The 14028-nt window shown below is 36.8% G+C and overlaps 2 protein-coding genes across 6 annotated transcripts; both read left to right on the forward strand.

The window, feature by feature from the left end:
• Positions 1 to 622: 622 nt before the first annotated feature.
• Positions 623 to 8557, forward strand: LOC306884921 (serine/threonine-protein kinase VRK3-like). 3 transcript variants are annotated; one of them, XM_079441166.1, is made up of 16 exons: positions 623 to 974; positions 1784 to 1882; positions 1968 to 2072; positions 2278 to 2379; positions 2607 to 2702; positions 2819 to 2953; positions 3129 to 3184; positions 3271 to 3337; positions 3435 to 3516; positions 5764 to 5866; positions 5949 to 6041; positions 6127 to 6259; positions 6344 to 6464; positions 7634 to 7692; positions 7781 to 7911; positions 8146 to 8557. In XM_079441166.1, exons 1-16 carry the CDS (start codon positions 812 to 814, stop codon positions 8155 to 8157), a joined length of 1557 nt encoding a protein of 518 aa, XP_079297292.1. In that variant the 5' UTR covers positions 623 to 811; the 3' UTR covers positions 8158 to 8557. The 3 variants fall into 3 exon arrangements, with proteins under 3 accessions (XP_079297292.1, XP_079297294.1, XP_079297293.1); XM_079441167.1 differs by having other exon boundaries at positions 647 to 974; positions 2022 to 2072; XM_079441168.1 differs by lacking the exon at positions 1968 to 2072 and having other exon boundaries at positions 630 to 974.
• A 38-nt stretch (positions 8558 to 8595) lies between these two features.
• Positions 8596 to 13999, forward strand: LOC306878395 (uncharacterized protein). 3 transcript variants are annotated; one of them, XM_079430725.1, is made up of 13 exons: positions 8596 to 8878; positions 8947 to 9068; positions 9350 to 9440; positions 10466 to 10545; positions 10643 to 10687; positions 10802 to 10836; positions 11010 to 11161; positions 11660 to 11738; positions 11855 to 12025; positions 12102 to 12182; positions 12302 to 12633; positions 12816 to 12892; positions 13724 to 13998. In XM_079430725.1, the coding sequence occupies exons 1-13, from the start codon at positions 8759 to 8761 to the stop codon at positions 13806 to 13808; spliced, it is 1470 nt and encodes a 489-aa protein (XP_079286851.1). In that variant the 5' UTR covers positions 8596 to 8758; the 3' UTR covers positions 13809 to 13998. The 3 variants fall into 3 exon arrangements, with proteins under 3 accessions (XP_079286851.1, XP_079286850.1, XP_079286852.1); XM_079430724.1 differs by having other exon boundaries at positions 8608 to 8878; positions 12102 to 12209; positions 13724 to 13999; XM_079430726.1 differs by lacking the exon at positions 8947 to 9068 and having other exon boundaries at positions 8666 to 8878; positions 12102 to 12209; positions 13724 to 13999.
• Positions 14000 to 14028: the final 29 nt, after the last annotated feature.

The raw sequence follows: 14028 nt of genomic DNA on the forward strand, positions 1-14028 counted from the left end.
GCCCAATGGAAAGTACCATACTTGCCCATTATGGGGCACCTAAGACTCCCAGTCTATATTAAGACATTCAGTATTGATTGATAATTTAAACAACCACCATATTGATCAGTATATTGATTATGTTTATAGCCATACCTCATATTTTAGAATAAAATATCACAACAGTGTTTAAAAAACAAAATAGTTTAGCATCTCAAAGGATGTACTAGTGTATGCATGGCAAAGTAAGTAAGATGATGGAAATGCTGAAAACGCAAAGAAAGATCAAGTTAGGTAGAGAGAAAAAATCTAGGATTTAAAGGTATAGTTCACCATCAAATAAAAATTCGGTAATTTAATTTCTTTCTTTCTTTACCATACAATGTACGTTAAGTCAATTGTCACCAGAGCTGTTTGGTTTCCAGTAATCTTCCAAAAATGTATTATGTTCAGCAAAAGAAAGTCTTGTAGTCACACATTAATATATGTATTATATATTAATAATATTAGGAAATTCTTTATTTTCTGGAATTTAATCACAAGCCATAACGTGTGAAAAAATAAGCAGGTATATGTATACATTGCTCTTCTTGCATATCCTGGAAAAACGGTAAACAATGCATTCTGGGCCTCGTCGCCTGCCGTAATACGGCAGCGGCAAACGATCACGTGACTTGTGTCGCAACTGTCCGTAGGATGTCTGTAGAAGGCTGACTCCGCGGTCACAACATTTGGAAATATCGTTGGAGGAGCTTTTCTTTCTTCTGGTCCTAACTGTCAGAACATTTGACCGAGGGACATTTCCGCCCACCCCTTCTAATTCGCCATCGCAATGCTGAACTTCTGTCCTCAGTGTGGCTCAAAGCTACAGCCTGGTTTCAGATTCTGTCCATCGTGTGGTGGGAGACTGCCAGAAGACCTACCAGAAGATGTAGCTTCACAGTCACCCCAACCACTTCCAACCTCGGTGCTTTCAACTGTGAGCCCCATGGAAGGTAAATACGGGCTTTCGTTCAACCTCATTTTAATTACATTGATCCGGAAGTGACAGCTGTAAAAGTTAGGCTACAGTTCTTTTTGTTTGAGAGGCCTAATCAAAGAAGCAGAACAAGATCATTTAAATGCTTAAGTACATTACAACTGTTTGCTGGTTTCATATCTGTAATGATTAGATAACTATTTAGTGATTCATAGGACAATTCAGGTGATGGCATGGTGCAGTTTTCATTATTCACTTCACTTGTCATTTAGTTGGACTCCCAACTGTAGTAGGTTTCAAAGTGGACTTAATGTCAAATTTCAGCCTGATTGAATATGTGCTGTCTATGCAGTGCATCGTTATTATATTGGTTATAATCCTGTCATATTTGTTTAAAATAAGCTGAGAGATTTATTTTCCTTCCCATAAATCCCATGAATGATCTCAACTGTTTTTAATATTCATAGCAATAAGAAATGTTTCTGAACACCAAATCAGCATATTAGAATAATTTCTGAAGGATCGTGTGGCTGAAGACTGAAATATGGTTGCTAAAAATTCAGCTTTACAATCACAGGAATAAATTGCAGTTTACACAGTATTATTTTTTTATTGTAGTAGTTCATCAATCAAATACAGTCTTGGTGAGCTTTAGAGACTTCTTTCAACAACATTAAAAAAAAAAAAATCTTCCCACCCCAAACAGTAGTTTTGAATGGTAGTATATGCAAAATACTTGTAAGTCTGCGTATATGCAATCTGACTGAGCTTTCATTCGGACCTCAGTTGCTTCTTTTAAAATGAGTATCCACATTCTTTTTGTAGTCGATTCTGCTGGAGACTCCTCACAATCTGCACTGATTCGCCCACCTTTGCACTCAACTCGGCAGAAGACCTTGAGTAGCACAGCCACGGACGCTTTAGGTGAGTCTAAGGGTGTTTTTAGTGTAGAAGCAAAGGCTTTGTAGTCATGCTAGAATTTGTGTGAAAGATGACTGCTAAATTTCAGATCAGAAGTCTTTGCCATCTTCTCGAAAACTAAAAGCATCCCCTCTGGTTATAGAGGAGGAAGAAGTGTCACAGACAACATCGGCTATAATAACTCAAACCCCAGGTAGACACACTATGATGTGAAACACTATACATTTTCTTTAAAAAAATAGCATGTTTTATTATAGCTGAAGATAAATAGATGCTTATGTTGTTTTGAACAAATATCAAGAAAGGTTACATTATTACATATAGAAATGTTCTTCTAAATTCAAATCAGTAGTGTTATAAAATTGAATGCTGAAGGAAAAACTTCTGCTTTGTTTCAGATAAGAAGTCACTGAAATCTCCACGAAAAGGAAGGGCATCCCCCCAGGTTAAAGTACAAGAGGAGGTGAAACCAACTTTTTTGGTTACACCTCAAACTCCAGGTAAGATATTGTGTTGGGAAACTATATTATGTTCAGATTTAGATTTGGTATCTTTTCTTCAGCTATAGATAATTAAAGCAGATTTTCCAGCTCAGTCATGTAGCAAATTGCAAATATTACCAAATTATTACAAATGCAATCATTTTTTACACGTTTACAAATAAATACATATTTAAGAGATTTTTAATAGTGTGACCTGAAAAGTTTTGTGTGCTGCATTATTTCAGATAAGACATCTTTGATGTCACCTCGAAAACACAAAGCTTCCCCCCAGGTTAAAGACGAGGAGGCGAAGCAAACGTCTTCAGTTATTCAAAGCCCACGTAAGATTCATATGAAAATAATGTTTCATGATATCTAAAAGTGCATCACATTTCTTTGTTTAGTTTCATACTAAACTGCAAAACTAGCTAAATGTTGTTATTTTGTGGGTTTTTAGCCAAATGCAAAGCCAGGAAGCGAGTGTGCGCTGTTGAGCCTGTCCCAGAGGGTACAGTGGTTTGTGACCAGTCCAGCAAAAAGTGGAAGCTGGTTGAACTTTTGTGGCAAACAGAATTAGATCTGACATATGCAGGTAAGGGGTATGCCAATACCTGTATTACCCTTGATTAATGAGATGAGTGAATGCATTCATCTATGCACATTAAATCCTTTTATCATTTTTTTTGTCAGATGGTTGAGATAAAAATAACAGCAATGCATTAAAGGTGGCTTATGAATACAAATACTGTCTATCTAATCTAATCTAGTGTGCCAAGCAAATCAGCAGGCAGACTCAAATGATTGCAAGTACATGTTGCGACTGGTGAGTGCTGTGTTCACACAATGTAGTGTGTATGTGTACACGTGTTTGTGAAGAAGGTCTCGGTGACTTTGTGTTCTCTTTATCAGGGGGCTAAAGAGGGACCTCTGTTTAATGAGCAGAACTTCCATCTGAGAGCAGCCAAACCTGATGCAGGTCAGTCATTTTAGCACTTGTAATGGCTACATAAAGAAGACCCACTTTAGTGCAGCTATAGTCTTATAACCACAACTTTCTTTTTCTTTGTCGATAGTGGAGAAATGGTTGAAATTGCACAAATTGGACTTCCTTGGGATTCCATCCTGTGTAGGGTTCGGTCTTCATGAAGCATATAGGTATGTGGGTTTACATCCTTATGTTCGGAAACTTTTATTATTCACTTCTATTCAAATGTTTTTGGCCCAGAAAATATAATTTTTAAAGAAATAATACTTTTATTCAGCAAAGATGCTGAACAAGACATGTATAATAATCTATTTCATATTATGTTGTTCTTTTGAACTTTATTCATCAAAGAATCCTGAAAATGTGTGCTTGATTTTCCCCCAAATATTAAGCAGCACAGCTGTTTTCAACATTGACAATATGAAATGTTTTTTGAGCATTAAATCAGTATAAAGGTGCATCTCAAAAAATTTGAATATCGTGAAAGTAAATTTTTTTGTAACTTATTTCAAAAAGTGAAACTTTCAGATATTCTGGATTCATTACATGTAAAGTAAAACATTTCAAAAGTTTTTTTGTTTTAATTTTGATGATTAGAGCTTACAGCTCATGAAAGTCAAAAATCCAGTATCTCAAAATATTAGAATATTTACATTTGAGTTTCATTAAATGACCATCCCTTAAGTATAAATTACGGGTATCTCTTGTTCTTTGAAACCACAATAATGGAGAAGACTGCTGGCTTGGCAATGATCCAAAAGACAAACATTGACACCCTCCACAAAGAGGGTAAGTCACAGAGGGTCATTACTGAAAGGGGTGGCTGTTCACAGAGTATCAAAGCATATTAAATGCAAAGTTGACTGGAAGGAAGAAATTGGGTAGGAAAATGTGCACAAGCAACACGGATGACCGCAAGCTTGAGAATACTGTCAAGCAAAGCCAATTCAAACACTTGGGAGAGCTTCACAAGGAGTGGACTGAAGCTGGAGTCAGTGCATCAAGAGTCACCACGCTCAGACGTCTTCAGGAAAAGGGCTGAAGCCACTTCTGAACCAGAGACATCTTCAGAAGCATCTTACCTGGCCTAGGGAGAAAAAGAACTGGACTGTTGCTCATTGGTCCAAAGTTCTCTTTTCAGATAGAAGTAAATTTTGCATTTCATTTGGAAATCAAGGTCTGGAGGAAGACTGCTTGAAGTCCAGTGTGAAGTTTCCAAAGTCAGTGATGATTTTGGGTGCTGTGATGTCTGCTGGTGTTGGTCCATTGCGTTTTATCAAGTTCAAAGTCAATGCAGCCGTCTACCAGGAGATTTTGGACCACTTTGCTTCCATCTGCTGACAAGCTTTATGGAGATGTTGATTTCCTTTTCTAGCAGGACTTTAGCACCTGCCCACACTGCCAAAACCACTTCCAAGTGGTTTACTGACCATGATATTACTGTGCTTGACTGGCCAGCCAACATGCCTCACCTGACCCCCATATGGAATCTATTCAGATATTTAAGAGCAAGATGAGAAACAATGGATCCAACAATACAGATGAGCTGAAGGCTCAATAGTGTCTCAGCAGAGCCACAGGCTGATCACTTCCATGCCACACCTCACTGATGCTGGAATTTGTGCTAAAGGAGCCCCGACCAAGTATTGAGCGCATAAATGAACATGCTTTAAAGAACTTGAACTGTTCTGTTTTGCAAATCCTTTTTTTGATCTTAGGAAATATTCTAATATTCTGAGATACTGGATTTTTTACTTTCATGGGCTGTAAACTCTAATCATCAAAATTAAAACAAAACAACTTTTGAAATGTTTTACTTTACATGTAATGAATCTAGAATATATGAAAGTTTCACTTTTTGAAATAATTACAAGAAAAATAACTTTTTCACAATATTCTAATTTTTTGAGATGCACCTGTATTAGAGTGATTTCTGAAGGGTCTACCATCCCTATCAGATTACCATCACAGGAATAATTTTTTTTTAAATATATTAAACTAGAGAACAATTTTAAATTTTAGCATTTAAATTTTTTTTTACTGACCTTAAAGTTTTGAATGGCAGTGCACATAAAATCATAGATGTCAATACATAGTGAGAAAAGCCTCAAGACATTCAAGACAAGACGTTATTGTGTCAGATAAGTAAATAATTATTGAACTACTGAATAACTTTTTAAGCCAATATGTTTTGTATTTATCATAGTCTTTTAGCCAACAGCAATTCATTCTACAGTGCAATTCATGGATACAGTGGAATGTATTTGAATACATTTTTCCACACCCCATCTGTAATAATGTTAGTCTTTGTTCATGTGTAGACTGACGTCTTTGATCATGTGTGTAAAGATAAAAACAATTCGATGAGTATGAGCTCACTGTGGAATCTAATCATAATCATATTCACTTCCCTGCAGGTTTTTAGTTTTTCCTAGCATGGGTCAAACTCTACAGGCAGTCATTGATGAAGGGAACGGTACTCTATCTGAGAAAGCTGTGCTCCAGCTTGCACTGCGACTAGTGAGTGTGCTATTAAACAACGTTCAGATTTGCCATTCTCTATGAAAAGGCAGTATATAGTATGTTTGTATGTATTTTGTAGTTGGATGCACTGGAATTCATCCACGAGAAGGAATATGCCCATGCAGACATCCATGCTGGAAATATTTACATCAACACTGACAGTCACACAGAGGTCAGTAAGCATGTCCCTTATGAACTCAACATATATACTCTATATATTACTGAAGTATTAAAGTGTTTATTTGTTTGTTTGGTAGGTTTTCTTGTCAGGCTTTGGTCATGCATTTAGGTTTTGCCCTGGTGGAAAGCATGTGGAGTACAGACAGGCTAGCCGCACTGCACACCAGGGTAACATCAACTTTATCAGCGTGGATTCTCACAAGGGAGCTGGTGAGCATCAGTTGTTCATTGCATTACTTACTTTATCCATGTAAGAAAGCAAGTCTAATTTGCATGTGTATGGGTGTTTTGCAGGTCCCTCTCGTCGTAGTGACCTGCAGTCTCTGGGTTACTGTATGCTATATTGGATGACAGGCTCACTACCCTGGAGTCAGCTTTCTCAAACAAGCTCAGCCATTGCTGCAGTGAAGGAGAGGTCAGTAAAACCACAAAAACATCTTCATTAGGCATATATTCAAGAGAGACCGGTTGTCATAAACTGTTAGTCATCAACTTTTTGACTGGTCACAACTTTAAGTCAGTTACATAAGAAGGTAAATTGGTCTAATTTGAATCCAGAAAGTAAGACTGATTACCCCTTGGCTAATTGCTATGTGGTCAGACTAGTTCTTGTAACACAGTGACATAACATAATAATAACATAGTGGCTTATCATATACTTACTACCAGGGGTAGTGTGGTATAGTTGTTAAAGCTTAGTGGTGGTAACTGGTAATATTCAAGAAACAAACCTTTACTGTGAGCAAAATGTTTTGTTTACAAAGTGTTTGATACTAAGGACCCCTAAATATGATGGACCACCTTCCTAAAATATAACGGGAACTATATATTTTAAGGCTTGTTAATACTTTGTGAGAAAAATATTAAGTTATTTTTAAGAACTTGAATAATTGGTCTTCAAATTTGAATAATAGACAAGATAAAAAAGAAAAATATCTGAAAAAATAAAGTATTACTATTAAAAATGGTCAATTTATACATTAATACAATATTTTATATAACAAATAATTGAGAATTTTTTTTTACCTCCTTCTAAATTTTCTGTGGACCCTCTAGTACCCCTTTGGGGGGTCCTTCTTGGGAGTCCAATTTGAAAAGACCTGAACATAATCTATAAAGGCATTTCTTAAAAATAAATTTTTGTTTAAAAAATATTGTTTTTCTAAAAAAGAATAAATTATTTTTATTTCCACCCTAGCTTGTATACTGTCTACTGCTTACTTTTGAAACTTGCTTTTTGCTGTGCTGTTGGCTCTTGTATGATGAATTGATTGTGATGTTCCTCATTAATAAGTTGCTTTGAAATAGAAGCATCTTAGTGATTAAATAAGAAATGAAGGTTGCTAGTCCGCCATGAGCCATTAGCTTTCATTGGCTTTTGAAAAAGCCCTTTAGTCCAGAAGAATCTTCCCTTTATTGAGTGTACTTTTAATGTTTAAATACAAGCGTCTGCTATCTGACTACTTCATCATACCATATGCATTTAGAATCATAAAGGAACATCGCTACTGGCTGCAGAATTTTGCAGCGTAATGGCCACAGTTATGTGCTTTTATGTTGAATATGTTTTCTGCCTGCCTACAGGTATATTTCTGATATCACTGGACTTTTGAGTGGCCATTACAAACAGAAAAAAGCTTCAGGTGAGCATGCTCGTTTCTATTCTCGCTTCATGTGCTTAGTGCTAGCGAAGATGTGAATGTAATGTGTTTTTGTTTTTTTGCAATTTAGGTGCATTACAAAAATACCTGTCTAATGTGATGAGCCTGCAGTATACTGAGAAACCAGATTACACACTTCTGAAAGCTGGGCTTCATGAGAGCTTACAGAAGATGGGTGGGAGTCTGAATGAATTGCTGAAGGTAACGCATAATCCCATATTTACATGACTACTCCTATATATTGTCTGCATATTATAGGTAACCATAGTCCTCCAGTTTCATTCTCATGTATTTAATACAAAACTGCAAAAGCTAACAAGTAAGCTGTAAAAAATCTATTATTCACATGCTACTTTTAAGTCAGCAACTTGTATTCATGACCATGCCGACAGTATGTGAAGTCTCAGTCTCACTTGTTTCTTTTTTTATTTTCAGGTGAAACCATAATGATGAGAGTTAACAGGAGTGGAATGTGGGTTTAATGGTTTTATGGAATGTTTAAGAAAGCTTTTGTGTTTTTAAAAGCAACTTTTATGGCGTTTTTTTACAATGATATTGATGTGCGCATGTTTTCTCTCATAGGTTGAGTTTTAATCACTGTGATTTCTTAGTTTTTTTTTTTTTTAAATAAGAAAACATTGTTTATTTGTAAGTGTGACTTTTTTATATAAAACAAATCATTTCTCCCCATTACATTTCATGCTGTCAGTGAAAGTAAAGGATTTTTTGTAGGTTTACACTGGGAAAGGACATGTTCATGTTATAAAGGAAATTATTTTTGATATTTTTCCTTTTTATAAGTTGTATTGTACCTTACTGAAAATAAACAACAGTACCAAAAAATGTACTTATGTCTGTTTCTTATGATCACCGCAAGAGGGCATCAACGATTCAACCGTATGTGATTGTAAAGGAACTCAAATCGCCAGGTCTAGTTTCTACACGGAACGAAAATATAGCATCAATGTTCAATACAGAGGCGCGAAGACTTTGATGAGCTCGTTTATTGCATTTACACTAGAGGACAGTAACAGATAAGTTACACACCATGAATCCACCAAAGATAAAGCGTCGCCGGATGGCTGAGCTGGAGCCGTGGATCGAGAAACTCATCCAAAACTACGGCCAAAGCCAGTGCGAAACGACTGTAAAAGCCAACGTTGTCGGCGTAAGTAGTAGTATATGTGTGTGATCACCAGTGTCGTGTGAGTACTGAAGCGCGGGTGTGTTTTTTAGGTGTGTGATATCTCAGACTCGCAGCGGATGGAGCACACGGATGCCTGTATGCTGTTCATGTCCGATGGGAGCGCTGTCATTCCCGCGGTGCTGAGCGACGCCGCGTGGGAGCGTCTGCAGGAGTGAGGGACCTATTAATCCTCTGTTATGACACCACTCACTACACACCTGAGCCCCTGTTTTTATCTAACTCATCTGGATAATCGGGCCTAGTGAAAACCATGCTGAAATAAGCACAATCTAGCTGTTACAAGGGCTCTGCAGCAACTGTTTCCTTGAATTTTGCACTTGCATGAGTGAATTTCAGAGAACAACAGGCACTTCTTTCAGTTTTAGTGTAATGACAGTAATTCAGTCAAACACAAACATGACAGTGTCAGAGTTTTGTCTTCTGTTTCTTCAGCTTGGAGGATATGGAGTCTTTCACAGGCCTGCACAATGCTATAGTATATGTTCGCAGCTTTGAACTGAAGTTCGACATGAACCCTGATCTGGTATGTTATATGTATGCAATTTTTACCCCAACCTCTCAACATTTTTCGTTTTAGTTCTGATGCTATGGTATTAATAATTGAAAAAAAGTCATGCCATTATAGCAGAGGCCTTTTTCAACCCAAGCAGCCAACCATAGAGACCGAGCAAGGTCACCCTGATATATATGGCATAAATATGACCTATAATTCATGGCCTAAATGTTAATATTGTGCCCTATTAATGCTTATTGTATTTTTGCTTATGTTGTAAAAATGTTACAATTTTAGTTGATTTTTAGAGTTATATTTTAATTTAACTTATTTTTTTGTGGGGAGATTGTAAAACATTCAGTTGTTGTTTCATGGCAGTATATATTGTTGATAAAAGTTTAATATTATATTTTCATTTAACAGTTTTTAGATTTGGGTCTAGAAAACTCATGTAAATTGACCTTAAAATTAAATGAATGAAATTAATAATTAATCTTAAAACACAGTTGTGTTTCAGGCTTTTAGGAGTCCTGGCTCATTGTATGACCTCTTTCTTCCATATTATTCCATGTTCCATATTACTTCCTGCTAACTCTGTAGTGTACTATCCAAAAATAAGTTGCAAAGTGCAAAAAAAGAAAAGAAAAAGAGATGTAATTTTTTTTAAATAAAATATTTTATTGGGTAGAAATTGTGATAAGTATTTAAAAACAAAATAAAAAAATCTTAAATTCTTCAGCTTTGAAGTCAAAAAGTTTGAAAACCACTGGCTCGGGGAGTTGAAAAACACTGTGTTAATGTGAATTTTCGCTGGTGAAGTGCAGTCATTTCAGTAGAAATATGCATAGTTGGGAATTCAGATTTCTCAGTAGTTTCAAACTGGTCACACAGATTCGCCGTATTGACCAACAGAAAGCTTCTTGGTTTAAAAATGACTTCTGTGTGAATTGTGCTTCATACACAGCTACACTTTTGATGATAGACCATTTTGCTTGCAGAATTTTGCACTTTTAAGTACATGTTTGTTTTGTTTCTTGTTTGTTTGTTTTTTACAGGCATCTTGCCAGTTTTACTTGAAAGTCAATGAAATGAACATCATATGCATCGCCTCAAAGCACCACCACCCCCCCAGCTGGCAAGTCACTGATCTCTCTACTAAGCATGCCAAGTGATGTTTTCTAATCGCACTAAATCAATAACAATTAACCTTTGTTAATTGAATTATCTTTCAGTACAACTCTCTCTTCAGTCAGAGATCAGATCATAAAGACATGGAGGTGCGTTGACCTTATTTATAGTTTGTGTGAACACGTACGTCACACACAGAACTGCGGTTTGTTTTTAAGATGATGTGTTGAACAGTTAGTGTTAATTGTATTGCTCTCTGTCAGATCCCACAGGGAGGTTTCAGTAAGTTCAGCTTCTGGTAAGTATCACACACACACTCTTTCTCTTTGTGTTTCTTTGAATAGCTTGCATGTACACACACCTCTTGCATTGAATGCCTGTAATTTGGATTCGTAATATCATTTATAAATCGAAGACAAGATCTGTTTCACAGAAATGATAAAGATGTGCGTTATGTACCTAATTTCCCAGGGGTTTCACTCTCGTCTCTGTTGGACGTGTGGCACAATGACATTATAATAAATATTCTGAATGATGCAACGGAGAAAATAACCATGTCTGCAACATATTGTCCAAGTGTGGCAACACCAACTCACTGGCACAGAGAGAGGCTTCACTGGAGGGTAAAACTGCTTCCTTGGCAACTTAAGTTCAAATTGAGCTTTATTGTCATTCTGCTACATGTGTGGACATATAGTGGAACGAAATGTCGTGTCTCTCAGGACCACGGTGCTACATACTAGTTAAACATAAGATAAACATACAATAATGCAAGTATAAGAAAAAAAAAACAATAGAGCATCTGACTATAGACAAAAATAGACCATCTGACTATACATATACTATAAATACTATAACTACTATACCTAGTTGTCTAGACATACACAAACTGAGACTGTACATGAAATTGTGCAAAAAAAAAAATTGTATATATATATATTTCGTACATTAAATTGTTGTGCAGATTAAAGAGAGATTTTCTGGGAAGCAGCGCATAGTGCAAAAAGATTTGTAGTGCAATGCTCAAGTAAACATTATTTTGTAGTGCAACCAGCACCAGCTGGTTGACCAGACAAATTATCATTGCTTATGGGTGGGGTGTGTGTGTGTGTTTTTTCCAGGGACAGGAGCAGTTCATTGTCCCCGTGCCTTTTCTTCTCATCCCGGAGGAACAGAGGGAGCTGATGACAGCTGATCCCAGTACTGTCTGCTGTCTAATTAATTGCTTTTTTCATGACAACCCTTTGGGCATTCAACCAGATTTCAGCGTGCATGTGGCACACTGTGCATATGTGTTTTTGTCTCGTGTACGTCAGTGCGCGCAGGTGCAGACAGTGAGAGTGAGACGCCAAATGATTTGGCTCCGCCCCCTGAAAAATCACATCCAACCAATGCATCGAGTGCAAACCGAACAATGACCGCTCCGGACGGTATAAGTGGCTCATGTCCAGATGAAGGACCGTCAACCCTGGTGCACACAAGACCAGGTGAGATTTTACAAAAGAAAGTCAGTGCTGTTCCAAGTAGATGGTGTATTATTAAACTCATCCCTCCATCTCCCAGAGGTTTTGTGTGGAAAGGGGGAGCTGTCTGGGGATGGAGAGAGCCCATGGGATATGTTTACACAAGAGCCGGCTCTATTAGGTAGACGTTCCACCTCAAACTCAAATGGTAATTTCCTGTTAATGCATATATTTATTACATTAACAGGGCCTCGTTGTAATTGTGCACTAAGCATTTCAATCATTTTTGTGCTGATACAGACCCAGAACAAGAAAGTCAATCGCTTTTAAAGGAAGTCCCCCCATTGCCTGTAGCAACAAGCACCCAAGCCCAGTTCTCAAAGCAGATCTCTGGAGGGGTGTCGGTGGACGGCATTACGCTCGGTCAGAGACCAAAACCAACCCAGTTTAGTCCATCCCACTCGAGCGATAAGTCTTTCAGAGACCCCAGTCAGGAGCAAGACAAAGAGCGTGCGCTGAGTCCTCCCTCGTGGCTCATCCATAATACAGCCCCACCCTCTGAACCGAGGCCCCTAGCGTCTCCACCTGCCGGGCCAAAGCCCTCGGCGTCTCCACCCACCAAAGCCAGGAAAGTGAGTGTAAATGATATTCATGATATTTTGCTGTGTCCGAGCTGGGCAGTGTGGCTCACTTGCGTAATATGAAATGATTAATACTTTCTGTGGGACTAAGCAAATTAAAAATATATCTAGTCCTAATTTGTTTGTGTATTGCATCAGAAATGTTGCTATGTTATCTCGCTTCCCTGTTGCAGGTGCATTCAGATGGAACGCCTTTTTCCTATTTGTATCGTCCACAGCCTCAGGTTGCCACAGCCCTTGGCCATTTTCAGTGAGTATGATGTGTTCCCCACTGACACATGCTGATTATAACATGCTTGTAATGTGATGGCCAATGATCTAAGAACTGTTTCTCAGTTTTGTATTCTTGTACTTATACAATACCAGTCAAAAAATGTGGACGTATATATTACTGACTCTAAAATATTAAGCAGCAACTGTTTTCAACTTAGATAATAAAATATGTCTAGTGCAGCAAATCAGCATATTAGAATGGTTTCTGAAGGATCACGTGACCCTGAAGATCCAAAATTCAGCTTTGCATCACAGGAATACATTACATATATAAATATATCAAAGTAGAACATTTATTTTTAAATTGTAATAACATTTTACAGTATTTTTATTATCTGAATGCATAAGAGATTCATAAACATTTAAAAATCTTACCAACCTCAAAATTTTGAATGGTAGAAAGATAATATATGTATGTATATTTTACGGTAATATTTTTATTATGAAATATTTTTTACTAAAATAATTTAAAAATATATATTTTTATTTTTTATATATATATATATATATATATATATATATATATATTAAATAATATAATAGTATATATTTGTATGTAATATATTTTTATTTAATTTTTTCACAATTTAAGCATATGCTTTTACATCAAAATATTTTTAAGGTTGTGTGAAACAGTTTTGACTGCTAATGTACCTATAATAAAGGTACATTATGAAGAGTAAAACCAAATCCCCTGGGAATGAAGCCATCGTCTTTCAACTCAACCACTGTAACCTACACCCCTCATATCCAAGATCTATTATTGGTTGCTGCTGGTTTCTACCTAGATGTGTGTGTGTCTGTCTAGAATCCCAGGGCATCTGATACAGTGGGCGGTGCGTTATCTGGGGACCTCTGACTGTGCAGATGTCAGCGCTGAAGCTGGTTCATAAACCATTACCTCAAATGACATGATGTTAGTTTTTTTTTGTTGTTGTTGTTATACAAAAGTGTTTTATTTAAATCTTAGGTGTAGTCCAAAAAATATATATTTTCTATAAAACCCTACTGTTAATGGATGCTGCTGTCTTGTGTAACTTAATTGCACTGTGTAAATTGTAATAAATGTTAATATTCAAATGCTATGACCTGTCACAATTTGTATCATTTAAT

Source organism: Barbus barbus, assembly GCF_936440315.1.
Source record: "Barbus barbus genome assembly, chromosome: 2".
Taxonomy (NCBI): domain Eukaryota; kingdom Metazoa; phylum Chordata; class Actinopteri; order Cypriniformes; family Cyprinidae; genus Barbus; species Barbus barbus.